Source organism: Panulirus ornatus, chromosome 57, assembly GCF_036320965.1.
Source record: "Panulirus ornatus isolate Po-2019 chromosome 57, ASM3632096v1, whole genome shotgun sequence".
Classification (NCBI taxonomy): Eukaryota; Metazoa; Arthropoda; class Malacostraca; order Decapoda; family Palinuridae; genus Panulirus; species Panulirus ornatus.
In genome coordinates this window covers 30,621,780-30,648,316 of record NC_092280.1, presented here as the reverse complement: position 1 = coordinate 30,648,316, position 26,537 = coordinate 30,621,780, and the positions used below count along the sequence as shown (strand labels likewise).

At 40.7% G+C, this 26,537-nt stretch overlaps 1 protein-coding gene across 3 annotated transcripts in view; it reads left to right on the top strand.

The window, feature by feature from the left end:
- Positions 1–1,579: 1,579 nt before the first annotated feature.
- LOC139766401 (importin-4-like) overlaps positions 1,580–26,537 on the top strand; it is a 69,041-nt gene continuing 44,083 nt past the window's right edge. For 2 of the 3 annotated variants that reach the window (XM_071695001.1, XM_071695000.1), the window contains exons 1-7: positions 1,580–1,728; positions 5,023–5,195; positions 6,565–6,739; positions 7,127–7,303; positions 7,843–7,959; positions 11,361–11,495; positions 22,761–23,003. In XM_071695001.1, the coding sequence (XP_071551102.1) occupies positions 1,663–1,728; positions 5,023–5,195; positions 6,565–6,739; positions 7,127–7,303; positions 7,843–7,959; positions 11,361–11,495; positions 22,761–23,003 (1,086 nt within the window). In that variant the 5' untranslated portion in view covers positions 1,580–1,662. Of the gene's footprint in view, positions 1,729–1,770; positions 1,972–5,022; positions 5,196–6,564; positions 6,740–7,126; positions 7,304–7,842; positions 7,960–11,360; positions 11,496–22,760; positions 23,004–26,537 lie in introns of those variants that run through there. The other variant, XM_071695002.1, reaches the window with a different exon arrangement.

Here is a 26,537-nt window from a genome sequence, read left to right as displayed (position 1 = left end):
GTCTTTCCTTTGAACCCAAACCACCTATCACTCACTATGTTATTTACTAGTAATCATCAATTTACTTTTCAATCACTTTCCTCGAGGGCTTACAGGCGATGCTTCTCAGTGATACTGATGATTATCTAACTTGATTCTATGTGGACTTTCTCATAATTTTTTTTTACACTTCAATAATAGATAGCAGTCTTTCTTGAAGCATTTACTGTAAGCAGCATATCGATTTGTCTAGTGTGTCCGGACACACCATGTTGGGCTTCCTGAACCCAATACTGTATACGGACCCTGAACCTTCATCATAAGTCTTCCTTTAAGTATATTGATCACTACTTTCATTGTCCTCTGCCCACTCACAGCCACACGTTACTGGAAACACTTACTGGGACTTAGCTTATATACAGATCCTCCTCATCCAACTCTGATTATCACTTCCCTCTGCAGAGTTCTTCAATTTGTCTGCTGCTTCACTGATACTATTTTCTTGAGGAATTGTGTCATAATCAACAACATGTGGGTTTTTATGTTTGTGTTTGTGTGACACAATGGCGAACATTCATTTTCTTCTATTAACTTTTTCCATTTGTTCATTATGTTAAAAATATCTCTTTGCATCTTTCCTGATTCTTTGCGTGTTTCATTTCATTAAGAAGCATTTGTAACATAAAAATCAGATTCGTTAATTTCTGTTATTGCTATAAACACATCAAGCTGTCACTGCCATCCACACAAACCAAGACTGCGAACATAATCAATCAAAATGTTCATCTCTCACCCAACTTCCTCAAATGTAACCTAACCAAATATTTTCTGGTGTTCCTGCTCACTCTGGCTAACTCACCTCCAAACACCATTCCAGATTAAGAAGGTTCAGAACCTTCTTGAAAATAATGGTATTCCAATCTTGTCATATGACATTGTAATACTGAATCTTGTTTCAAGAATGAAACTATCAATGACGAAAACAGAATCATGACCTATACACCTCCTACTTGATGAAGGAACCATGACCAATACACCTCCTACTTGATGAAGGAACCATGACATTATCACCTTATGCTGGAAGCTCCTAATGACACAACAGGTTGATCCTAAGAAAGACCTTGACCAAGGAAGCTTCTTCGTTCTACCCTTATGGAGGCCTTGCTATGGTTACAGCTGTACTTTCGAATCACTCTATAAGGAAATCTTGCCCTGCTTTGAGATCAATATATACTGGTTCCGATATAGCAATAGATTTTATGGAATTTCTTCGGAATGTTTTCTCCCTCACAGACCATCTTGGCTGCAACATTGCATATTGATGCGTTCTAGCAGCAACGGCAGGACGTAGTTGTAGACCACGTGTTATTCATCTTGTTTTTGCATCCATATATTGGATCAACACAAGAAATTCAAATTCATGCACATCTATCATCCATACTATTGCTGTAATATGGTTAATGCCACTTTCATTATGCGAAATTTAAGCCTAGTCGTGAATAAGGAAACAAAAAGTAAGGTAATTATAATAATTTGGTAATAACTATAATTCGTTTGATAGCATCTATTATAACCTAAACACAAAAAATTGCACAGGATGTATTAGAGTCTTAAGAATCATTTGAAGTTGGCGCGGGTGTGGCAGGGAGGCCGTCAGATGTCAGCCAGCCGCCCGCCACCACCATGTCCCCCACGCTCCAGGAGATCTTAAACAAACTTCTTGTGGCTGACAATGCCGTCATACAGGAGGTGAGTGGCCCTCAGGGCGGCACCCTGAAGATGATCTTAACCCTGTGGGTGGGTTAGGGCCAGAAGACAGACCCTGTGGCCGGGTTGTTGAGGGTAAACAAAAGGCTTGGCTGCCGGGACCCTGTAGCTGGCTGGTCCTTCACGTGGTGGAGGAGGGCGGTCTGCCTCGCCCTGCTGGGGGCCATTCCCCTCCTGCCACTCCCTGACAGGCCTCTGCACCACCTGGTCTCTCCTCCACACGTTGTATGTGCCCATAATTACTTTCTGGGTGAGGTGTTACGGTGTGTGGGCGTGTGTATGACGAGCATGTGTAGTGGGCGGCGGCTGTTGCCAGGGTCGTCCTTTGCATGCTTCCACAGCTGGACAGTCATTACCTCCCAAATATTTGCCCTCTCCTAGTCTGTCAGCGTCTCTGTCACCTGATTTCTATATTTTCTGTGTTCTTGGGGTTTTATCATTGGTAAACTTATTGACAGTGACCATTTTTCTTTGTGTAACTAAAGTTGAGGGTTGTGCCACCCTTCACCTGGGTATATTGTGTTGGCTTCCTCTGTATGCCAATAGCTATCAAGGTATTTCTTGAAACATACTGGAGGAAGTATATACCATGTGCTGAACTTACTGGTAGGTAGGGCTAGGCTGCTGGTAGTTATGGTTGTGGTCCAGGCAAGTCTACAGTTTGAGAATGCAGAGTCATGTATTGATACGAGATATATTGAGAACAGTGATTTTGAATTTACATTTAAGATTATTCTATGGCAAAGTATCAGTTAATCCCTGCCACTTGTTATTTATGGAATTGGACAAACATGAAATAAGAGGTCAAACAGCATTACTCTCAGCTTTGGATATTGATATTTTCAACTGTGCAAATGTAATGTTTAAATAAGGCAATACAAGGTGTGAAGTATTATTTACTGCAGTTAGATGATATAAGGTGATGGTAGTGAGTTAACTATATTGGAAAAATGGTGGATTGATCAATGTAAAAGTAATTAAAATTTTACAGGAATCAACAAAACCTATGAAAACTTTACCTGATAGCAAAAGTGTATTATAGAAATATACCTTATCATTAAATTGGTCAGCTGGAGATTCCATGGCTTTACAATATGTCATTTGTTGTTATTCATGTGTCAGATGTGGAGGGAATACGGAGAACGGGGAGACCAAATTGGAGATGGACGGATGGAGTCGAAAAGATTTTGAGTGATCGAGGCCTGTACACGCAGGAGGGTGAAAGGCATGCAAGGGATAGAGTGCATTGGAGCAGTGTGGTATACTGGGGTCAACATGCTGTCAGTAGACTGAATCAGGGCATGTGAAATATCTGGGGTAAACCATGGAAAGTTTTTTTGGGGCCTGGATGTGGATAGGGAACTGTGGTTTCGATGCATTACACTTGACAGCTCCAGTATAGATGTGAGCAGATGTGGCCTTTCTACGTCTGTTTCCTAGCAATACCTCACTGATGTGGGGGGCAGCAATTAAGTATGAAGGAAATGAAAAGAATATATATGTATAATGTTTTCTTTTTCTTTCATGCTTATATGCTGTTTCCTGTGGGTCAGGATGGTGTTGGGAATGGATACGGCAAATAAGTAATTATATATATGTGTATGTCTATCTTATCCATTTGTATGTCACGTGTATGTCTATCTTATCCATCTGTATGTCTGATGTCTGTGATGCCTGTGAAATCCAGTGCCACTTTATAGTCTTTTTTAGTGCCTCGCCCTTAACAGGCCACTGGTAGAGGGCAAGTCTAGTGCATTGTTTGCAGAGGCCCCAACCAAATGTTCCTTCTGACTACTACTACTTCTTATGCTCCTGCCTAATTGTTTTTACCTACTACTGTCTACTTTTAAAAGGCAGGGCTACCACATACCACTCAGCACTGGAAAATTTAGCATTACAAAGAATAAGCTGTAAGTTATGTGTTGTCAAGTGTTGTGTGTGATGAGAGATTCTGTTTTTGGACAGAATGCAAGTAGTCCAAATGTGAGTGAGGTAGAAAGAAAAGACAGCTCCCTGGGTCAGATAAGTGTGGTTTGGCAACCACTGAAGTACTGGCTCACCCTGCAGCCATCACTAACCATTGTAATACCCAGGTGGGTAGTACAGGTAGTACACATTCCTGGTCGTGGGCTGCTTACCAACTATTACCTACCTATGTATTTGTTTATGTATGGTGAGGACAATATGTGGTGTGAGGTGGTTTGATCGAGTAAGTAATGAAAGGGTAAGAGAGAGGTATGGTACCAAAAAAAGTGTGGTTGAGAGAGCAGAAGAGGGTGTGTTGAAATGGTTTTGACATATGGAAAGAATGAGTGAGAAAAGATTGACAAAGAGGATATATGTGTCAGAGGTGGAGGGAACAAGGAGAAGTGGGAGACCAAATTGGAGGTAGAAGGATGGAGTGAAAAAGATTTTAGTGGTTGGAGCTTGAACATACAGGAGGGTAAGAGGTGTGCAAGGAATAGAGTGAATTGGGATGATGAGCTGTTAGTGGACTGAACCAGGGCATTTGAAGCATCTGGGGTAAACCATGGAAAGTTTTGTGGGGCCTAGATGTGGATAGGGAGCTGTGGTTTTGGTGCATTACACATGACAGCTAGAGACTGAGTGTGAATGAATGTGGTCTTTTTGAGTGTGAATGAATGTGGCCTTTTTGTCTGTTTTCCTGGCGCTACCTTGCTGAAGCGGGGATAATGATGCTGCTTCTTGTGGGGTGGGATAGTGACTGGAATAGATGAAAGCTAGTAAGTATGATTATGTACATGCGTATGTATGTATATGTCTGCGTATGTGTATTATTATGTTGCTAAGTATATGGGCGTTTATGTATAGATATGTGTATATGAGTGGATGGGCCATTCTTCGTCTGTTTTCTGGCACTACCTCGCTGATGCGTGAAACAGCGATTATGTATGATAATTATAATGTATATGTATGATAATGATAGTAATATAGATTTTCATAACTGAACATTGTATGTTCTTGTTGATATGTGATAGAATATTAGAGATCATATTCTTATGTGTAATTTATAGAGAACTGAAGATAAAGTTAACATTGAAAAGTGTATAAGTTCTTGATTCAGCCATGTATGTGATCATGAAACCTGTCCATGGTGAGAAGGGATGAGATAGAAAAAAATCATATGTTTTTATTTTGTTATAGATGGGGAGGGATTTATTTTTTATTTTATTTTTTTGTAATTACTGGGGTGGCTTTTCTTTTGCAGGAAGGTCTAAATTGTAAATGTATTTGTAATAGTAGAAAAATTTCTAGGGCACAAGGGAACTGGGTGAGGCTCTCAAAACCCCAGGAGTGGTTAGTGAGCTGTGTCAGGTGATGGGAACATCTTCATCTCCCCAAGTGAGACACTATGCAGCTGTCATTCTTCGCAAGCGACTTGGCAAGGCTCGGCACTGGACTAAGCTTGAGGCAGATGTCAAAAATGGGTAATATATAGACAGCATAATTTCTTGTTGAATTGTTGTACTGTGAATATATGCATATATTTTGAAACAATGTTGTATGGTTGCGAGGCGTGGGCTATGGATAGAGTTGTGCACAGGAGGGTGGATGTGCTGGAAATGAGATGTTTGAGGACAGTGTGTGGTGTGAGGTGGTTTGATCGAGTAAGTAATGTAAGGGTAAGAGAGATGTGTGGAAATAAAAAGAGCGTGGTTGAGAGAGCAGAAGAGGGTGTTTTGAAATGGTTTGGGCACATGGAGAGAATGAGTGAGGAAAGATTGACCAAGAGGATATATGTGTCGGAGGTGGAGGGAACGAGGAGAAGTGGGAGACCAAATTGGAGGTGGAAAGATGGAGTGAAAAAGATTTTGTGTGATCGGGGCCTGAACATGCAGGAGGGTGAAAGGCGGGCAAGGAATAGAGTGAATTGGATTGATGTGGTATACCGGGGTTGACGTGCTGTCAGTGGATTGAATCAGGGCTTGTGAAGCGTCTGGGGTAAACCATGGGAAGTTGTGTGGGGCCTGGATGTGGAAAGGGAGCTGTGGTTTCAGGCATTATTGCGTGGCAGCTAGAGACCTAATGTGAATGAATGGGGCCTTTGTTGTCTTTTCCTAGTGCTACCTCGCACACATGAGGGGGGAGGGGGATGGTATTCCATGTGTGGCGAGGTGGCGATGGGAGTGAATGGGGGCAGATAGTGTGAATTGTGTGCATGGGTATATATGTATGTGTCTGTGTATGTATATATATGTGTACATTGAGATGTATAGGTATGTATATTTGCGTGTGTGGATGTGTGTGTGTGTATACATTGTGTATGGGGGTGGGTTGGGCCATTTCTTTCGTCTGTTTCCTTGCGCTACCTCACAAACGCGGGAGACAGCGACAAAGCAAAATAAATATAGATAAATAAATATTTTGAAACAAAAACGTAAGTACTTGACGCTGATATTCAAAGATGTGAAACTCAAAGTTTCTTGGGGACTGTTGAGGTATGCAATACTTTTTTTTTATATTTGATATAATTATTACAAAGGAAGTTTGAGAAGAATTTCGGTGGATTTACGAACGCTTTGATACAGTTCACTTCTCATACAGAGAAAGGATTTTGAAAGTGACCAATTATATAATTTATAATTGTTTGAGAATGCTAATGTAAAACAAGTTATGGTCATAGTTTGGAGTTTAGGGCACATAGTAAGAGAAAGGTGCAAGTACTGGTATGGTTAAATTTTGGAAATTTTGTTCATTAGTCTCTTACCTAACTTGTTGTATAGCATTATGTTTTCCATGTATAGGTTTTTGTAGTGTACTGTATACACTAATGTAATCTTATTGCAAATTTTTCAGCATTAAAGAGGGAGTGTTGCAAGCTTTGATACGAGAACCAGAGAGCATTGTTCGGAGTGCCATATCTCAGTTTGTGGGTGTTATTGCTCGCCATGAGTTACATGCAGGGAACTGGCCTGCTTTGTTACAATTTATTGAACAAATGGTGCAGTCACAGAATGTACAGGAGAAACAGGTGATGAATTATTTTTTTACATTTGAAGATACATCACTTTGAAAGAGAACTATGTATTGAGTGCCTTTTTGAAATAATGTGGAATTGAATAAGTATTCATTTTTTGTGAATGTCCAGTTACTTAAGAAAAAGATGCTTGTTTAGCATTGAACGAAAAAAGCTGTTTGTTGAATGAAGTATTGCGGTTATGTTCTCTCTTACCATCTTTTGTGCTATCAAATTATTTTTATAAGAATATTTCACATTTATTTCTCAGATTTATAGCATTTGTGAAAATGCTGTATATATGTCGTGACCTTTCATGTGAGGTAATTAAACCAAGATGTGTTGTGTTTAGTAAATAAGTGTTCTTCAATGTTTTCAGGTCTAAATACTAATGTTTTTCAGCTTGGTGTGTACGTTGTGAGTGTAGTGAGCAGTGTAGCGGGTGACCAGCTGATGCCCCACTTGCGCCACCTCCTTCATTTGTTTTCATCCACCCTCGATGATACCACATCCCCAGCAGCCTTCCACACAGTTCAGGCTCTCACCAATTTTGCACCACTAGTGGATCAGGATAATATGGTGAGATGAATGGATAGATTGCAACCAAGTGATTACTGCATATATCATACATTTGATAACTGCTTTTATCTTTTATCTTGAAAAAATTTGTCTGCTTTTAGGGATTTTTTTTTTTTTTTTTTTTTATTTGATGACAGCAGACTTTTGACAATTAACCAAGCATCGGGTACTTTGCTAAAATCATGCTGTGCTTGTATAGGATAGAATATGCTCTGTTGGTGCTGCACTGTTAAACTAAAATATAAACTGACAATTATGAAAGATTATCAGAATTACGGTATTTATTAATGTCAAGGATCTGCATAAAGATAATTCAGGTGCAGTTACTCTGGTTTTGAATGTGAGGAACAGTTATGCTATATTTGAAATGGTAGAGGAAGCAAGCATTAAGGCAGTAAATGATGAAGGTTGGATTAATGAGTTAAGATTAACAATGACAGAACCTTTAGAGGTTATGAAGATTAGTTATAGGAATCATTAAGAGAGTAAGGATATTTCCCAAATGTGTATTAAACATGTATAATTTCAAAACTTTTCAGAGTGAGTTCCAGGCTCTTCTCCCCAAGGTTCTGGTTGCCATAAAGGCATTGTTAACGAGGGATGAGGACCAAGCAGCTGAGGCTATGGAGTTATTTGATGTTCTTGCAGAATGTGAGGTAACTGCAGATTTTGTTCATCTACTTAGTGATGGTCTTCTTAAAGTGATTTACTCAGTGGTGGTCTTAAGATAGTGTATTATTGATCTTGAGTAATTCACACATTCGTCCATTTCATCAATCTATCAAGACCTTAACAGTTATGTAGAAGTATTCTGGGCTCTTTTTCTGTGTTTTGCACCAAGTCACAATTAATTTGGGCATGATGATGTCATAAGTAAATCAAATTAGGGGAAGGATAAGACCAAGGAGGAGGTACAAGGATGGAATGAAAGATGTATAGGTTTGTCAGGGCCTGAATGTTAGGGAGGTTGGGTAGCATGCATGTGATAGGATGAATTGGATCAGAGGGGAATAAGGTGTTGGGGGCGGTGCTGTCAGTAGGCCAACTAGGGCATACAGAAGTCAAGATAAACAGTGGATTAGTCTGTGGGTGTTTACTGTAAGTTATACAAACTGGTTCTTGTATAGGTAGTTTAGTTAGAGAGTAGATGTGTGCAAATAGGCTGTTCTTTGTATATTTCTGATTCTACCTCACCTTGGCAGGAGAAGAGAAGCACTTAGGCACACAAAAAAAGTTAGGCGAGTTATGGCAAAGGAGCATTCTGATGGAGAGAACTGACTAGGGTGAGCTAAAATGGTATGGACAAGCATGGGAACCTCAACATTCCATGCCTTCCTCTTTCTTCTCAGCGTGTCCATTCCTCTCATCACATGTCAATCATACAAAATACTCTAGCTTGTACTTACCTTGTCATTCCTCAATAACACTGTTTTTACTTCACACATAAGGATATGTTTGTTTGTAACTGTTTTCACTTCCACAACAAGGATATGTTTGATCTAAATATCTTAATGGATTTTTCTTCACTTGCAAACTTGTATTTTTCTTTTTGATTCTCAATAAAAACCCCTACTATTTTCTCTCTTTCATTGAACTTCCATTATTTCAGCATTCATCCGTCAATCTATCTGTCTGATGCCTGTTTCCTTAAGGAACTCCCTCAAAGGGGTGGCCATGGCCAAAGAGTCTTGAAAAGTGATGAACTCCTGTGCTGCCGCCACTTAGCCGTTTTGTACCTCATCCTAAACAGGATATTGGCAGAGGGCAACTCTAGCGCAGTGTTTCAGAGGCTCCTACCTGTTGTTTCTAATGCCTGCTTCTACTTTATGTGTCTTAACTAATGCTCTAAACCACTACTTCTACCTAACGCTTCCACTGCATGTTCCTACCTAATGTTTATACCTAGTGCTTCTCCCTAATGTTCCTATCAACTACTGTATACTGCTCTAACCATTTTGCTTAAAGGCAAGGCTAGCACTTATCACTCACCGCAGGAAAATCAAGAGTTATGAAGAATTATTTTTGTGAAGTTTCATGTGTTATGTGTGACAAGGAAAGATTGTATGTTTTGGAAGGAGTGCCAACAGTCCATGTGTGAGGGAGGCAGAAAGAAAAGACAGCTACTGGGGTCACATGAGTGCAGCTTGACAACCATTAAAGTGTTGGCTCACTACTCAGCCATCAGTAACCCTCCTGATACCCAGGAAGGCAGGATGGTAAAATACCTCCCTGTTTAGTGGGTGCATACCATTTACTATCTCTGCCCACTAATGCTACCACAACAATTGAAATATGTAAAAATACTGCCATAATACCTTTGCTCTCTCCTACTTGTTGCTGTTTACCTATTTCATTTTCCAAATCTTCCCCAGGACAGTCCATCCACATTTGTTGGCATTGACTACCTTGTTATACAAACAAAAATTAATAGATTTTCTTAATGTTATACATTTCTTTCACAATATCACTGGCACAGTATCATTCACGGTATACTGTATTTTGATTTCACTCTTCTCTGCATTACCTGTCATGACCTTGCTTCTGATTTCTTTTTTTAAGTACTGGTAAATAACACCATCTTGTCTTCCCTAATTTTACCCCAGACTAATAATTCATTCCTTATGCTTCCCGCATGTATTGAGCTCCTTTCTGCAAAAGCATATCATTTGTTTCAGCCATACACCTTGTGTTTTGATTAAGTACCACATTCTACATTCTCTTATTGATTAAGTACCACGTTCTACATTCTCTTATATACATCTTTGGTTTTTTCAGGCCAGTAAAAAGCTTTGTATTGTTTTTTCAGGCCAGTAAAAAGCTTTATATCCTTGATTTTGTTTTTGTGTTTAGTTATTAGTACTTGCATAGCATATTAGATGTTTGAGAAAATTTTGGTTGTTTTTACATAATTTTGAATAGGTGAAATGGATTAGTAAGTTAACCAAGTGATACCAGAGAATTTTTCTTTTCCTTGCACATATATCATCTTTGTCAGCCAACCACACTCTTTTGATTACCTCACTTCTCTATAACCCTTTCATTATTCACTCAAATCAAACCATGTCAGCCAACCACACTCTTTTGATTACCTCACTTCTCTATTACCCTTTCATTATTTACTTAATCAAACCACCTCACACCTCATATTGTCCTCAAACATATCATTTTCAACACATCCACCCTCCTCCGTACAATCCTATCTGTTGCCTGTGCCTTACAACCATATGATATTGATGGAAATACTAATCCTTGAAACATGACCATTTTTGCTCTTGGAGATAACATTTTTTCATTCCAGACATTCTTCATTGCTCCCAGAAGCTTTTCCCCCCCTCCCCCACACTATGACTCACTTCACTGCCAAGTCTACTCCCAGATATCTAAAACACTTCACTTCCTCCAATTTTTGTCCATTCAAGCTTACATCACAACTAAGTTGTTCATCAACCCTGTTGAACTAAATAACCATGCTCTTAGTTACATTTACTCTCAGCTCTCTCCTTTCTCACACTTTCCCAAAGTCAGCCACCAACTTCTGCAATTTCTCACTTAAATCAGCTACGAGTGCTGTATGATTGGCAAACAACAAAAGCTCTCTTCCTAGTCCTTTTCTTCCTGAGCAGACTCCAGAATTCTTGCATTTACCTTCCTAACCACCCCATTCATAAACAGATTTGATAACATGGAGATATTACACACCTATGCTGCAGACTGACCTTCACCGGGAACCAATCACTCTCTTCTCTTCCTACTGGTTAACATGTCCGACACCCTTGATAAAAATGTCTGTTTCTAGCAGCTTACATCCCACACCATATTTTCGTAAGACCCTGCACAATTATATGTAGCCATTTATTGACTGAATGAAAACTCTGAAGTAATGCCATTAAGTTTTTGACATCAAGAGTATGCTAATTAGTTCATAGAAGGCTTTATCAACACCAGCTTGTTTGGTATGTGGTGACCAGCACATGATGAAAAGGGTATTGCTTTTTTCTTTACCTGTGATCTATTTATGCGAATGACTCATTTTATTTAGGATTTTTGTGATTTTCAGGTTGCGTTGCTGGTTCCTTATCTTCGTCCCGTCATCCAGTTGTGCTTGGATATTAGTGGAAACAGTGCTCTGGGTGACACAGTTCGAGTGAAAGCCATAACTTTTCTGGGGTATATAACAAGACTTAAAAAGAAGGTAAGAATGAATTAAAAGCTTGAATTCTGTATTTTGTGTGATAACCTTTGAGAACTGAAATTTTATGTAGAGGTACATGTCAGTGGAAATTATTTGTGGAACGAGTATTTTTTATCCTTAGGGTAGGGAAGAAAGAATTTTGCCCTTGTGTTTCCTGCAGGTTATAGAAGGCATCTAAAGGGTGGGAAGAGCTGAGGGTTGGAAATCCTCAATCTTGTATTTCACTTTCTGAAAGATGGAACAGAAGCCATGCAGGTGGTGCTTGCCCTTCATGAAGGTATAGGTTTGGGTGTCTTAAGTGTGCGTGGATGTCACCAAGAGGAGAAATAGGTAGTATGTTTAAGGAAAGAAACTTGAATGTTCAGGCTCTGAGTGAGACACAGCTCAAGGATTTAGGGGAAGATTGGTTTTGAAGTGTCTTAGGAGTAAAGTCAGGGGCTGTTGAGAAGACAAGACCTAAGGAGGAGCAGGTCTACTTAGTGTGTGAAAAATTGTAAGGAAATGAATTCTAGATTGATGCACTATAGATTATAATACCTTCCACAAAGCATTTGTCATACAGATTTGTCAAACCAAACACCTGATCTGCACATCCTCTACCACTCCTGAAGCCTCATTGTTCCTCTCCATTCTGATATCTTCATGGCACCTCCTTCACAATCTTTACTCCTCACACGTGTTACCAGATATACTCAGCAAATACATACCGCTATTAGTTGGACATTCACTTTTACCCCCTTGCATGCATACTGTGATACCTCACCGTGAGCCATATATATATATATATATATATATATATATATATATATATATATAATTTTTTTTTTTTTTTTTTTTTTTTTTTTTTTTTTTTATATACTTTGTCGCTGTCTCCCGCGTTTGCGAGGTAGCGCAAGGAAACAGACGAAAGAAATGGCCCAACCCCCCCCCCCCATACACATGTACATACACACGTCCACACACGCAAATATACATACCTACACAGCTTTCCATGGTTTACCCCAGACGCTTCACATGCCTTGCTTCAATCCACTGACAGCACGTCAACCCCTGTATACCACATGACTCCAATTCACTCTATTTCTTGCCCTCCTTTCACCCTCCTGCATGTTCAGGCCCCGATCACACAAAATCTTTTTCACTCCATCTTTCCACCTCCAATTTGGTCTCCCTCTTCTCCTCGTTCCCTCCACCTCCGACACATATATCCTCTTGGTCAATCTCTCCTCACTCATTCTCTCCATGTGCCCAAACCATTTCAAAACACCCTCTTCTGCTCTCTCAACCACGCTCTTTTTATTTCCACACCTCTCTCTTACCCTTACGTTACTTACTCGATCAAACCACCTCACACCACACATTGTCCTCAAACATCTCATTTCCAGCACATCCATCCATATATATATATATGGGGATAGGTTTCCCTGGGGATAGGGGAGAAAGAATACTTCCCACATATTCCCTGCATGTCGTAGAAGGCAACTAAAATGGAAGGGAGCGGGGGGGCTGGAAATCCTCCCCTCTCGTTTTTTTTTTCTAATTTTCCAAAAGAAGGAACAGAGAAGGGGGCCAGGTGAGGATATTCCCTCAAAGGCCCAGTCCTCTTTTCTTAACGCAATTGAGTGGGAGATGTATAAAAGAAAGAGACAGGAGGTCAAGAGAAAGGTGCAAGAGGTGAAAAAAAGGGCAAATGAGAGTTGGGATGAGAGAGTATCATTAAATTTTAGGGAGAATAAAAAGATGTTCTGGAAGGAGGTAAATAAAGTGCGTAAGACAAGGGAGCAAATGGGAACTTCAGTGAAGGGCGCAAATGGGGAGGTGATAACAAGTAGTGGTGATGTGAGAAGGAGATGGAGTGAGTATTTTGAAGGTTTGTTGAATGTGTTTGATGATAGAGTGGCAGATATAGGGTGTTTTGGTCGAGGTGGTGTGCAAAGTGAGAGGGTTAGGGAAAATGATTTGGTAAACAGAGAAGAGGTAGTAAAAGCTTTGCAGAAGATGAAAGCCGGCAAGGCAGCAGGTTTGGATGGTATTGCAGTGGAATTTATTAAAAAAGGGAGTGACTGTATTGTTGACTGGTTGGTAAGGTTATTTAATGTATGTATGACTCATGGTGAGGTGCCTGAGGATTGGCGGAATGCGTGCATAGTGCCATTGTACAAAGGCAAAGGGGATAAGAGTGAGTGCTCAAATTACAGAGGTATAAGTTTGTTGAGTATTCCTGGTAAATTATATGGGAGGGTATTGATTGAGAGGGTGAAGGCATGTACAGAGCATCAGATTGGGGAAGAGCAGTGTGGTTTCAGAAGTGGTAGAGGATGTGTGGATCAGGTGTTTGCTTTGAAGAATGTATGTGAGAAATACTTAGAAAAGCAAGTGGATTTGTATGTAGCATTTATGGATCTGGAGAAGGCATATGATAGAGTTGATAGAGATGCTTTGTGGAAGGTATTAAGAATATATGGTGTGGGAGGCAAGTTGTTAGAAGCAGTGAAGAGTTTTTATCGAGGATGTAAGGCATGTGTACGTGTAGGAAGAGAGGAAAGTGATTGGTTCTCAGTGAATGTAGGTTTGCGGCAGGGGTGTATGATGTCTCCATGGTTGTTTAATTTGTTTATGGATGGGGTTGTTAGGGAGGTGAATGCAAGAGTTTTGGAAAGAGGGGCAAGTATGAAGTCTGTTGGGGATGAGAGAGCTTGGGAAGTGAGTCAGTTGTTGTTCGCTGATGATACAGCGCTGGTGGCTGATTCATGTGAGAACCTGCAGAAGCTGGTGACTGAGTTTGGTAAAGTGTGTGAAAGAAGAAAGTTAAGAGTAAATGTGAATAAGAGCAAGGTTATTAGGTACAGTAGGGTTGAGGGTCAGGTCAATTGGGAGGTGAGTTTGAATGGAGAAAAACTGGAGGAAGTGAAGTGTTTTAGATATCTGGGAGTGGATCTGGCAGCGGATGGAACCATGGAAGCGGAAGTGGATCATAGGGTGGGGGAGGGGGCGAAAATTCTGGGAGCCTTGAAGAATGTGTGGAAGTCGAGAACATTATCTCGGAAAGCAAAAATGGGTATGTTTGAAGGAATAGTGGTTCCAACAATGTTGTATGGTTGCGAGGCGTGGGCTATGGATAGAGTTGTGCGCAGGAGGATGGATGTGCTGGAAATGAGATGTTTGAGGACAATGTGTGGTGTGAGGTGGTTTGATCGAGTAAGTAACGTAAGGGTAAGAGAGATGTGTGGAAATAAAAAGAGCGTGGTTGAGAGAGCAGAAGTGGGTGTTTTGAAATGGTTTGGGCACATGAAGAGAATGAGTGAGGAAAGATTGACCAAGAGGATATATGTGTCGGAGGTGGAGGGAACGAGGAGAAGAGGGAGACCAAATTGGAGGTGGAAAGATGGAGTGAAAAAGATTTTGTGTGATCGGGGCCTGAACATGCAGGAGGGTGAAAGGAGGGCAAGGAATAGAGTGAATTGGAGCGATGTGGTATACCGGGGTTGACGTGCTGTCAGTGGATTGAATCAAGGCATGTGAAGCGTCTGGGGTAAACCATGGAAAGCTGTGTAGGTATGTATATTTGCGTGTGTGGACGTATGTATATACATGTGTATGGGGGTGGTTTGGGCCATTTCTTTCGTCTGTTTCCTTGCTCTACCTCGCAAACGCGGGAGACAGCGACAAAGCAAGAAAAAAAAATATATATGTATGTCGCGGGGTGGCGATGGGAATAAATAAAGGCAGACAGTATGAATTATGTACATGTGTATATATGTATATGTCTGTATATATATGTGTACATTGAGATGTATAGGTATGTATATTTGCGTGTGTGGATGTGTATGTATATACATGTGTATGGGGGTGGGTTGGGCCATTTCTTTCATCTGTTTCCTTGCGCTACGTCGCAAACGCGGGAGACAGTGACAAAGCAAAATAAAAAAATATAAAAAATAATATATATATTTATATATATATATTCCTGGGGATACGGGAGAAAGAATACTTCCCACGTATTCCCTGCGTGTCATAGAAGGCGACTAAAGGGGAGGGAGCGGGGGGCTGGAAATCCTCCCCTCTCATTTTTAATTTTCCAAAAGGAACAGAGAAGGGGGCCAAGTGAGGATATTCCCTCCAAGGCCCAGTCCTCTGTTCTTAACGCTACCTCGCTAATGCGGGAAATGGCGAATAGTATGAAAAAAAAAATATATATATATATATATATATATATATATATATATATATATATATATATATATATATATATATATATATATATATTATCCCTGGGGATAGGGGAGAAAGAATACTTCCCACGTATTCCCTGTGTGTCGTAGAAGGCGACTAAAAGGGTAGGGAGCGGGGGGCTGGAAATCTCCCCCTCTCGTTTTTTTCTTTTAATTTTCCAAAACAAGGAACAGAGAAGGGGGCCAGGTGAGGATATTCCCTCCAAGGCCCAGTCCTCTGTTCTTAACGCTACCTCGCTAAAGCGGGAAATGGCGAATAGTTTGAAAGAAAAAAAGAAAATATATATATATATATATATATATATATATATATATATATATGTATATATATATATATATATATATTATCCCTGGGGATAGGGGATTAAGAATACTTCCCACGTATTCCCTGCGTGTCGTAGAAGGCGACTAAAAGGGGAGGGAGCGGGGGGCTGGAAATCCTCCCCTCTCGTTTTTTTTTTTTTTTTTTTTTTTCCAAAAGAAGGAACAGAGAATTGGGCCAGGTGAGGGTATTCCCTCAAAGGCCCAGTCCTCTGTTCTTAACGCTACCTCACTAATGCGGGAAATGGCGAATAGTTTGAAAGAAAGTTTGAAAATATATATATATTTTTTTCCAAAGGAAGGAACAGAGAAGGGGGCTGGATGAGGATGTTTCCTCAGAGGCCCAGTCCTCTGTTCTTAATGCTACCTCGCTGATGCGGGAAATGGCGAATAGTATGAATTTTTTTTTTTTTTTTTTTTTTTTTTTTTTTTTTTTTTGCCGCTGTCTCCCGCGTTTGCGAGGTAGCGCAAGGAAACAGACGAAAGAAATGGCCCAACCCACCCCCATACACATGTATATATATACGTCCACACATGCAAATATACATACCTACACAGCTCTCCATGGTTTACTCCAGACGCTTCACATGCCCTGACTCAATCCACTGACAGCACGTCAACCCCGGTATACCACATCGCTCCAATTCACTCTATTCCTTGCCCTCCTTTCACCCTCCTGCATGTTCAGGCCCCGATCACACAAAATCTTTTTCACTCCATCTTTCCACCTCCAATTTGGTCTCCCACTTCTCCTCGTTCCCTCCACCTCCGACACATATATCCTCTTGGTCAATCTTTCCTCACTCATTCTCTCCATGTGCCCAAACCATTTCAAAACACCCTCTTCTGCTCTCTCAACCACGCTCTTTTTATTTCAACACATCTCTCTTACCCTTACGTTACTTACTCGATCAAACCACCACACATCTCTCTTACCCTTACGTTACTTACTCGATCAAACCACCTCACACCACACATTGTCCTCAAACATCTCATTTCCAGCACATCCATCCTCCTGCGCACAACTCTATCCATAGCCCACGCCTCGCAACCATACAACATTGTTAGAACCACTATTCCTTCAAACATACCCATTTTTTGCTTTCCGAGATAATGTTCTCGACTTCCACACATTCTTCAAGGCTCCCAGAATTTTCGCCCCCTCCCCCACCCTATGATCCACTTCCGCTTCCATGGTTCCATCCGCTGCCAGATCCACTCCCAGATATCTAAAACACTTTACTTCCTCCAGTTTTTCTCCATTCAAACTTACCTCCCAATTGACTTGACCCTCAACCCTACTGTACCTAATAACCTTGCTCTTATTCACATTTACTCTTAACTTTCTTCTTTCACACACTTTACCAAACTCAGTCACCAGCTTCTGCAGTTTCTCACATGAATCAGCCACCAGCGCTGTATCATCAGCGAACAACAACTGACTCACTTCCCAAGCTCTCTCATCCCCAACAGACTTCATACTTGCCCCTCTTTCCAAAACTCTTGCATTCACCTCCCTAACAACCCCATCCATAAACAAATTAAACAACCATGGAGACATCACACACCCATGCCGCAAACCTACATTCACTGAGAACCAATCACTTTCCTCTCTTCCTACATGTACACATGCCTTACATCCTCGATAAAAACTTTTCACTGCTTCTAACAACTTGCCTCCCACACCATATATTCTTAATACCTTCCACAGAGCATCTCTATCAACTCTATCATATGCCTTCTCCAGATCCATAAATGCTACATACAAATCCACTTGCTTTTCTAAGTATTTCTCACATACATTCTTCAGAGCAAACACCTGATCCACACATCCTCTACCACTTCTGAAACCACACTGCTCTTCCCCAATCTAATGCTCTGTACATGCCTTCACCCTCTCAATTAATACCCTCCCATATAATTTACCAGGAATACTCAACAAACTTATACCTCTGTAATTTGAGCGCTCACTCTTATCCCCTTTGCCTTTGTACAATGGCACTATGTACGCATTCCGCCAATCCTCAGGCACCTCACCATGAGTCATACATACATTAAATAACCTTACCAACCAGTCAATAATACAGTCACCCCCTTTTTTAATAAATTCCACTGCAATACCATCCAAACCTGCTGCCTTGCCAGCTTTCATCTTCTGCAAAGCTTTCACTACCTCTTCTCTGTTTACCAAATCATTTTCCCTAACCCTCTCACTTTGCACACCACCTCGATCAAAACACCCTATGTCTGCCACTCTATCGTCAAACACATTCAACAAACCTTCAAAATACTCACTCCATCTCCTTCTCACATCACCACTACTTGTTATCACCTCCCCATTTGCGCCCTTCACTGAAGTTCCCATTTGCTCCCTTGTCTTACGCACTTTATTTACCTCCTTCCAGAACATCTTTTTATTCTCCCTAAAATTTAATGATACTCTCTCACCCCAACTCTCATTTGCCCTCTTTTTCACCTCTTGCACCTTTCTCTTGACCTCCTGTCTCTTTCTTTTATACATCTCCCACTCAATTGCATTTTTTCCCTGCAAAAATCGTCCATGTGGATAATATATCCTTGGGGATAGGGGAGAAAGAATACTTCCCACGTATTCCCTGCGTGTCGTAGAAGGCGACTAAAAGGGGAGGGAGCGGGGGGCTGGAAATCCTCCCCTCTCAATTTTTTTTTAATTTTCCAAAAGAAGGAACAGAGAAGGGGGCCAGGTGAGGATATTCCCTCAGTGACCCAGTTCTCTGTTCTTAAAGCTACCTCGCTAACGCGGGAAATGGCGAATAGTTTGAAAAAAAAATATATATATATATATATTTTTTTTTTATTTTTTTTTATTATACTTTGTCGCTGTCTCCCGCGTTTGCGAGGTAGCGCAAGGAAACAGACGAAAGAAATGGCCCCCCCCCCCATACTCATGTATATACATACGTCCACACACGCAAATATACATACCTAAACAGCTTTCCATGGTTTACCCCAGACGCTTCACATGCCCTGCTTCAATCCACTGACAGCACGTCAACCCCGGTATACCACATCGCTCCAATTCACTCTATTCCTTGCCTTCCTTTCACCCTCCTGCATGTTCAGGCCCCGATCACACAAAATCTTTTTCACTCCATCTTTCCACCTCCAATTTGGTCTCCCTCTTCTCCTCGTTCCCTCCACCTCCGACACATATATCCTCTTGGTCAATCTTTCCTCACTCATTCTCTCCATGTGCCCAAACCACTTCAAAACACCCTCTTCTGCTCTCTCAACCACGCTCTTTTTATTTCCACACATCTCTCTTACCCTTACGTTACTCACTCGATCAAACCACCTCACACCACACATTGTCCTCAAACATCTCATTTCCAGCACATCCATCCTCCTGCGCACAACTCTATCCATAGCCCACGCCTCGCAACCATACAACATTGTTGGAACCACTATTCCTTCAAACATACCCATTTTTGCTTTCCGAGATAATGTTCTCGACTTCCATACATTCTTCAAGGCCCCCAGAATTTTCGCCCCCTCCCCCACCCTATGATCCACTTCTGCTTCCATGGTTCCATCCGCTGCCAGATCCACTCCCAGATATCTAAAACACTTCACTTCCTCCAGTTTTTCTCCATTCAAACTCACCTCCCAATTGACTTGACCCTCAACCCTACTGTACCTAATAACCTTGCTCTTATTCACATTTACTCTTAACTTTCTTCTTCCACACACTTTACCAAACTCAGTCACCAGCTTCTGCAGGTTCTCACATGAATCAGCCACCAGCGCTGTATCATCAGCGAACAACAACTGACTCACTTCCCAAGCTCTCTCATCCCCAACAGACTTCATACTTGCCCCTCTTTCCAAAACTCTTGCATTTACCTCCCTAACAACCCCATCCATAAACAAATTAAACAACCATGGAGACATCACACACCCCTGCCGCAAACCTACATTCACTGAGAACCAATCACTTTCCTCTCTTCCTACACGTACACATGCCTTACATCCTCGATAAAAACTTTTCACTGCTTCTAACAACTTTCCTCCCACACCATATATTCTTAATACCTTCCACAGAGCATCTCTATCAACTCTATCATATGCCTTCTCCAGATCCATAAATGCTACTTACAAATCCATTTGCTTTTCTAAGTATTTCTCACATACATTCTTCAAAGCAAACACCTGATCCACACATCCTCTACCACTTCTGAAACCACACTGCTCTTCCCCAATCAGATGCTCTGTACATGCCTTCACCCTCTCAATCAATACCCTCCCATATAATTTACCAGGAATACTCAACAAACTTATACCTCTGTAATTTGAGCACTCACTCTTATCCCCTTTGCCTTTGTACAATGGCACTATGCACACATTCCGCCAATCCTCAGGCACCTCACCATGAGTCATTTTTTTTTTTTTTTTTTTTTTATATATATATATATATATATATATATATATATATATATGTATATTGAAAACCCTAACAAACCAGTCAGGAGCACTGTCACTCCATTTCTCAAGAAATTCAACTGCAGTCCCGTTTACTCCAGAAGCTTTGCCACTCTTCCTCTCATGCAGCTGTTCTACTTTCACTTGGCAACAGTAATGTAGGCATCATGAGTGTTCCATGAAACAACCTTTTAGCCAAACAGTATTGTGAAATATTTGGCAAGTGACACTGAAAATACTTATGTTTTTCAATTTTGAGTAGTGTACTCTTTACCATATGCAAGCTGTGCCTCATCGAAGCATTTTTTCATTCTTGATTGACTCTTCCTGCATTAGTGAGGTAGCACCAGGAACAGATGAAGAAGGCGACATTTGCATATATCCATTCTCTGTCATGTGGTGCACCAAAGCCCATAGCTCCCTACCCACAACCAGCCACACAGCCCTTTTCCATGGTTTATCCTGACCACTTCAAATGCCATGGTTCAGTCTATTTATGCCCTTCATCCTCCTTCATGTTCAGGCCCCCATCACTCAAAATAATTTTCACTCCATCCTTCCATCTCCATTCTGCTTTACCCATTCTCCTTGTTCCCTTTACATCCGACACATATATCCTTTTTGGTAACCTCTCCTCACTCATTCTCTCCTATGTTCATACCATATCAGCATACCCCCTTAAGCGTTTTCAGTCTCACTTTTTATTACCACATCTCTCTTATCCTTTTATTATTTGATTGATCGAACCCCCTCACACCACATATTGTGTTAAAACATTCATTTCTCCCACATCCATCCTTGTCTGCACATCCTCGTCTTTACCCATGCCTCACATTTATATTACATTTTTGGAAGTACAGTGCTTTCAAATGTACTCATTGTTGCCCATCCAGACAATGTCCTCATTTTCTACACATTCTTCTCTGCTCCCAGAACTTTCACCCCCATGCCCACCTTATGACTTGTTTCTGCTTCTGTGATTCCATTTTCCTGCATGTCCACTCCCGGGTATTTAAGGCCCCTCACTTCCTCTGATTTTTCTCTGTTCAAACACACCCCATCTAATGTGTCCCTGAACCCTATTAAACCTAATAACATTGCTTTTATATACCTTTACTCTCAACTTCCTCCTTTCACAGACTTGTCCAAACTTTGTCACCAACTTTTGCAGTTTCTCATTTAAATCTGCTACCAGTGCTGTATCATCAGCAAACAACAACTGTCTTTTCCCAAGCTCACTCATCCCCTACAGACTGCATACCTACCCCTCTCCTCAAGATTATTATATTTACCTTCTTCCCAACCCCATCCACAAACAAATTAAAAAGCTATGGAGAGATTATACATCCCTGTTGCAACCAACCTTCACTTGAAACCTCTCACTCTCCTTTCTTTCTACTTCTACACATGTCTAACACCTTTGATAAAAACTTCTTACTGCTTCTAGAAGCTTTTTTTCACACCATACATTCTAAAGACTTTCCAAAAGGCCCATCAATCCTATCATATGATTTCTCCAGATCCATTATGTGCCACACATAAATCCTTTTTATTTCTATAAGTATTTCACACACACATTCTTTGAAGCAAATATTTTACAATGATATGTAATCTGGGGATAGGGGAGAAAGAATACTTCCCACGTATTCCCTGCGTGTTGTACAAGGCGACTAAAAGGGAAGGGAGCAGGGGGCTGGAAATCCTCCCCTCTCATTTTTTTTAATTTTCCAAAAGAAGGAACAGAGAAGGGGGCCAGGTGAGGATATTCCCTCAAAGGCCCAGTCCTCTGTTCTTAATGCTACCTCGCTAATGCGGGAAATGGCGAATAGTATGGAATGTAATCTGATCTTCATATGAGAGCACCTGACAGTTTCAGGAAGTGTTTTGGATTATGGTTGATTCTTGTATATTTTGATGGGATTTTCTGAAAAAAAAACTTGATAGCTGAGGCAAAACCTTAATTATAGATAAAGAAGTGATATCTGTATTTTAAAACTATTTTGATGTTTTATTTCATTTCTGGCCACCCCTTTGATGGGAGTTCCTAGAGGGACTGGGCATCAGAGTTATAGATAGATGATTTATACTTGAATTTTATGGTATATTTTGTTATAGGATAATAGTCTACATCACTGTTGAATTTAACTCTTTTGATTTTAATAACAATGAAGTGTAATGGCCTCAAAGTCATTTTTATTTTTTTTTAACACCATGTTTATATATTACACCTCATTGATAACAATCCCTTTTCTAGTACATCCTGAAGAACAAGCTTGTGGTTCCTCTGGTGTCAGCAATGTTTGCTGTGGCATGCAGTGAAAGTGAAGACGAATCTTGCATGGGATTTTTGGGTGGAGAGGAAGGGGAGGGTGGCAACCCCATGCATGCTGCTGCCCAAACGCTGGATGCTTGTGCTCTCCATCTTCCTCCAGATAAGCTCCTTCCCTGCCTAATGGGCCATGTGGAACCTGCTTTGAAGAGTGGCAACCCCCATCAGGTATTTATTGTTGGTATATGGACCTTAATCACCTATGATTGCATGACTGTATGATTAATATTAATATGTTTAAAGGACAACTTTAGGTGTTGCTTGGCCTTGCTTGTATGAGATTAGGTTATGTCCTGTGTGAAAAGTTACCTTTAGTTAGGCTATATCTTTGGGAGCACAGTCTCATCAAAGAACTTCTCTCAAAAGGAGTCTACATTTCACTGGTACTGCAGCTAGTGTTGCCTTGGGATGCATGACCCTTTAGAATGTTCATGGGTAACACTAGGACTGTCTCATAGAAATTGATCTAGGGGTTATTATGGATAAAGTAAAGTCAGCTTTATTTTTTATTACTTTAGTAGTGATGGTTGCCATTCATTTTTAAAGTTGCACCAGATGTTTAAGGTATATATCCATAAAAAAAATTCAGAGGTGTTGAGTAACTGAAATAGTTATGTGGAGGTAGCAGATTTTTTTTTTCTTACAGATTGTGAAAGAATTGGAGAATTTGACTCGTTTTAGCATTTTTTCTCCCCTCTTATATGCTTTGTTTTTGTTGCTCACTCTGCATCTTGGCTTTTCATGTCTACTTTATAAACTTAGATTTGGAAAGGATTTTGGTGTTGCAAAGTGAAGCACAGTGCCTCTAAAACTAACACTCTTCTGTTTTCTCTTTGTGATAATTTTTTTACCCTTTTGCTGAGTTGATTTTAAAATCCATAGTATACTTTATGTACTAGAAGTTTGCAAATATTTTATTGTTTTTTTCATACTTGTGTTCCATCATCTGTTTCAAGGTGGTACCAGGAACAAACAAAATGGCATTATTTATTCACACCCACTCTTTGGCTGTAGTGTACAGTGCACCAAAACCTGAACTTCTCATTCACAGTCAGACCTCACAGAAGGTTCCCTGATTTCTTAGAAATGAAATATTTCCATAATTTTAATAGACTTAATTAGAAAAACTTCTTAAACTCGTATACAGCTCTGCTTGTTGAAAAATTACTTGACCTTATCGCTCTTTAAGTTATGCTTCACTGCTAACTGCACTAAGTACTTCAGGTGTGCTCTTAGGCAGACTTAGATGTGTGGTATTTTAGATGTTTCTTTGTCACAAATTGTTACATATACATATGCAAATTGTTACATATGCAATTGAGGGGGAGATGTATAAAAGAAAGAGACAGGAGGTCAAGAGAAAGGTGGAAGAGGTGAAAAAGAGGGCAAATGAGAGTTGGGGTGAGAGAGTATCATTAAGTTTTAGGGAGAATAAAAAGATGTTCTGGAAGGAGGTAAATAAAGTGTGTAAGACAAGGGAGCAAATGGGAACTTCAGTGAAGGGCGCAAATGGGGAGGTGATAACAAGTAGTGGTGATGTGAGAAGGAGATGGAGTGAGTATTTTGAAGGTTTGTTGAATGTGTTTGATGATAGAGTTGCAGACATAGGGTGTTTTGGTCGAGGTGGTGTGCAAAGTGAGAGGGTTAGGGAAAATGATTTGGTAAACAGAGAAGAGGTAGTAAAAGCTTTGCAGAAGATGAAAGCCGGCAAGGCAGCAGGTTTGGATGGTATTGCAGTGGAATTTATTAAAAAAGGGGGTGACTGTATTATTGACTGGTTGGTAAGGTTATTTAATGTATGTATGACTCATGGTGAGGTGCCTGAGGATTGGCGGAATGCGTGCATAGTGCCATTGTACAAAGGCAAAGGGGATAAGAGTGAGTGCTCAAATTACAGAGGTATAAGTTTGTTGAGTATTCCTGGTAAATTACATGGGAGGGTATTGATTGAGAGGGTGAAGGCATGTACAGAGCATTAGATTGGGGAAGAGCATTGTGGTTTCAGAAGTGGTAGAGGATGTGTGGATCAGGTGTTTGCTTTGAAGAATGTATGTGAGAAATACTTAGAAAAGCTAGTGGATTTGTATGTAGCATTTATGGATCTGGAGAAGGCATATGATAGAGTTGATAGAGATGCTCTGTGGAAGGTATTAAGAATATATGGTGTGGGAGGCAAGTTGTTAGAAGCAGTGAAAAGTTTTTATCGAGGATGTAAGGCATGTGTACGTGTAGGAAGAGAGGAGAGTGATTGGTTCTCAGTGAATGTAGGTTTGCGGCAGGGGTGTGTGATGTCTCCATGGTTGTTTAATTTGTTTATGGATGGGGTGGTTAGGGAGGTGAATGCAAGAGTTTTGGAAAGAGGGGCAAGTATGAAGTCTGTTGGGGATGAGAGAGCTTGGGAAGTGAGTCAGTTGTTGTTCGCTGATGATACAGCGCTGGTGGCTGATTCATGTGAGAAACTGCAGAAGCTGGTGACTGAGTTTGGTAAAGTGTGTGAAAGAAGAAAGTTAAGAGTAAATGTGAATAAGAGCAAGGTTATTAGGTACAGTAGGGTTGAGGGTCAAGTCAATTGGGAGGTGAGTTTGAATGGAGAAAAACTGGAGGAAGTAAAGTGTTTTAGATATCTGGGAGTGGATCTGGCAGCGGATGGAACCATGGAAGTGGAAGTGGATCATAGGGTGGGTGAGGGGGCGAAAATTCTGGGAGCCTTGAAGAATGTGTGGAAGTCGAGAACATTATCTCGGAAAGCAAAAATGGGTATGTTTGAAGGAATAGTGGTTCCAACAATGTTGTATGGTTGCGAGGCGTGGGCTATGGATAGAGTTGTGCGCAGGAGGATGGATGTGCTGGAAATGAGATGTTTGAGGACAATGTGTGGTGTGAGGTGGTTTGATCGAGTAAGTAACGTAAGGGTAAGAGATATGTGTGGAAATAAAAAGAGCGTGGTTGAGAGAGCTGAAGAGGGGGTTTTGAAATGGTTTGGGCGCATGGAGAGAATGAGTGAGGAAAGATTGACCAAGAGGATATATGTGTCAGAGGTGGAGGGAATGAGGAGAAGTGGGAGACCAAATTGAAGGTGGAAAGATGGAGTGAAAAAGATTTTGTGTGATCGGGGCCTGAACATGCAGGAGGGTGAAAGGAGGGCAAGGAATAGAGTGAATTGGATCGATGTGGTATACCGGGGTTGACGTGCTGTCAGTGGATTGAATCAGGGCATGTGAAGCGTCTGGGGTAAACCATGGAAAGCTGTGTAGGTATGTATATTTGCGTGTGTGGATGTATGTATATACATGTGTATGGGGGTGGGTTGGGCCATTTCTTTCGTCTGTTCCCTTGCGCTACCTCGCAAACGCGGGAGACAGCGGCAAAAAAAACCCCCCAAAAAACTAGGTTTCCATTGCTTGTATAGATTTTTGTGTTTTGCAGCTTTACAAATTATTACATAAAGAGAGGGCAGAGACTTTGTGTGGGTCTCCTTGATGATGTTGCATAGGCTTAACAGCAGATGGAAAAATGTAGGCTATCATCTGGCAACAGTATGTTGGATAGCACCATAATCATTAATGAGTATATGTTTCATCTAGAGGCAGAAGTAGGGTATTCAAGAATTTTTATCACATATGCTGCAGTTCCTGTGGAAAAAAGGTAGAATACTGTAACATATATGCAATGGGTGTAGTGAAAGGGTTAATCTTACCTCTT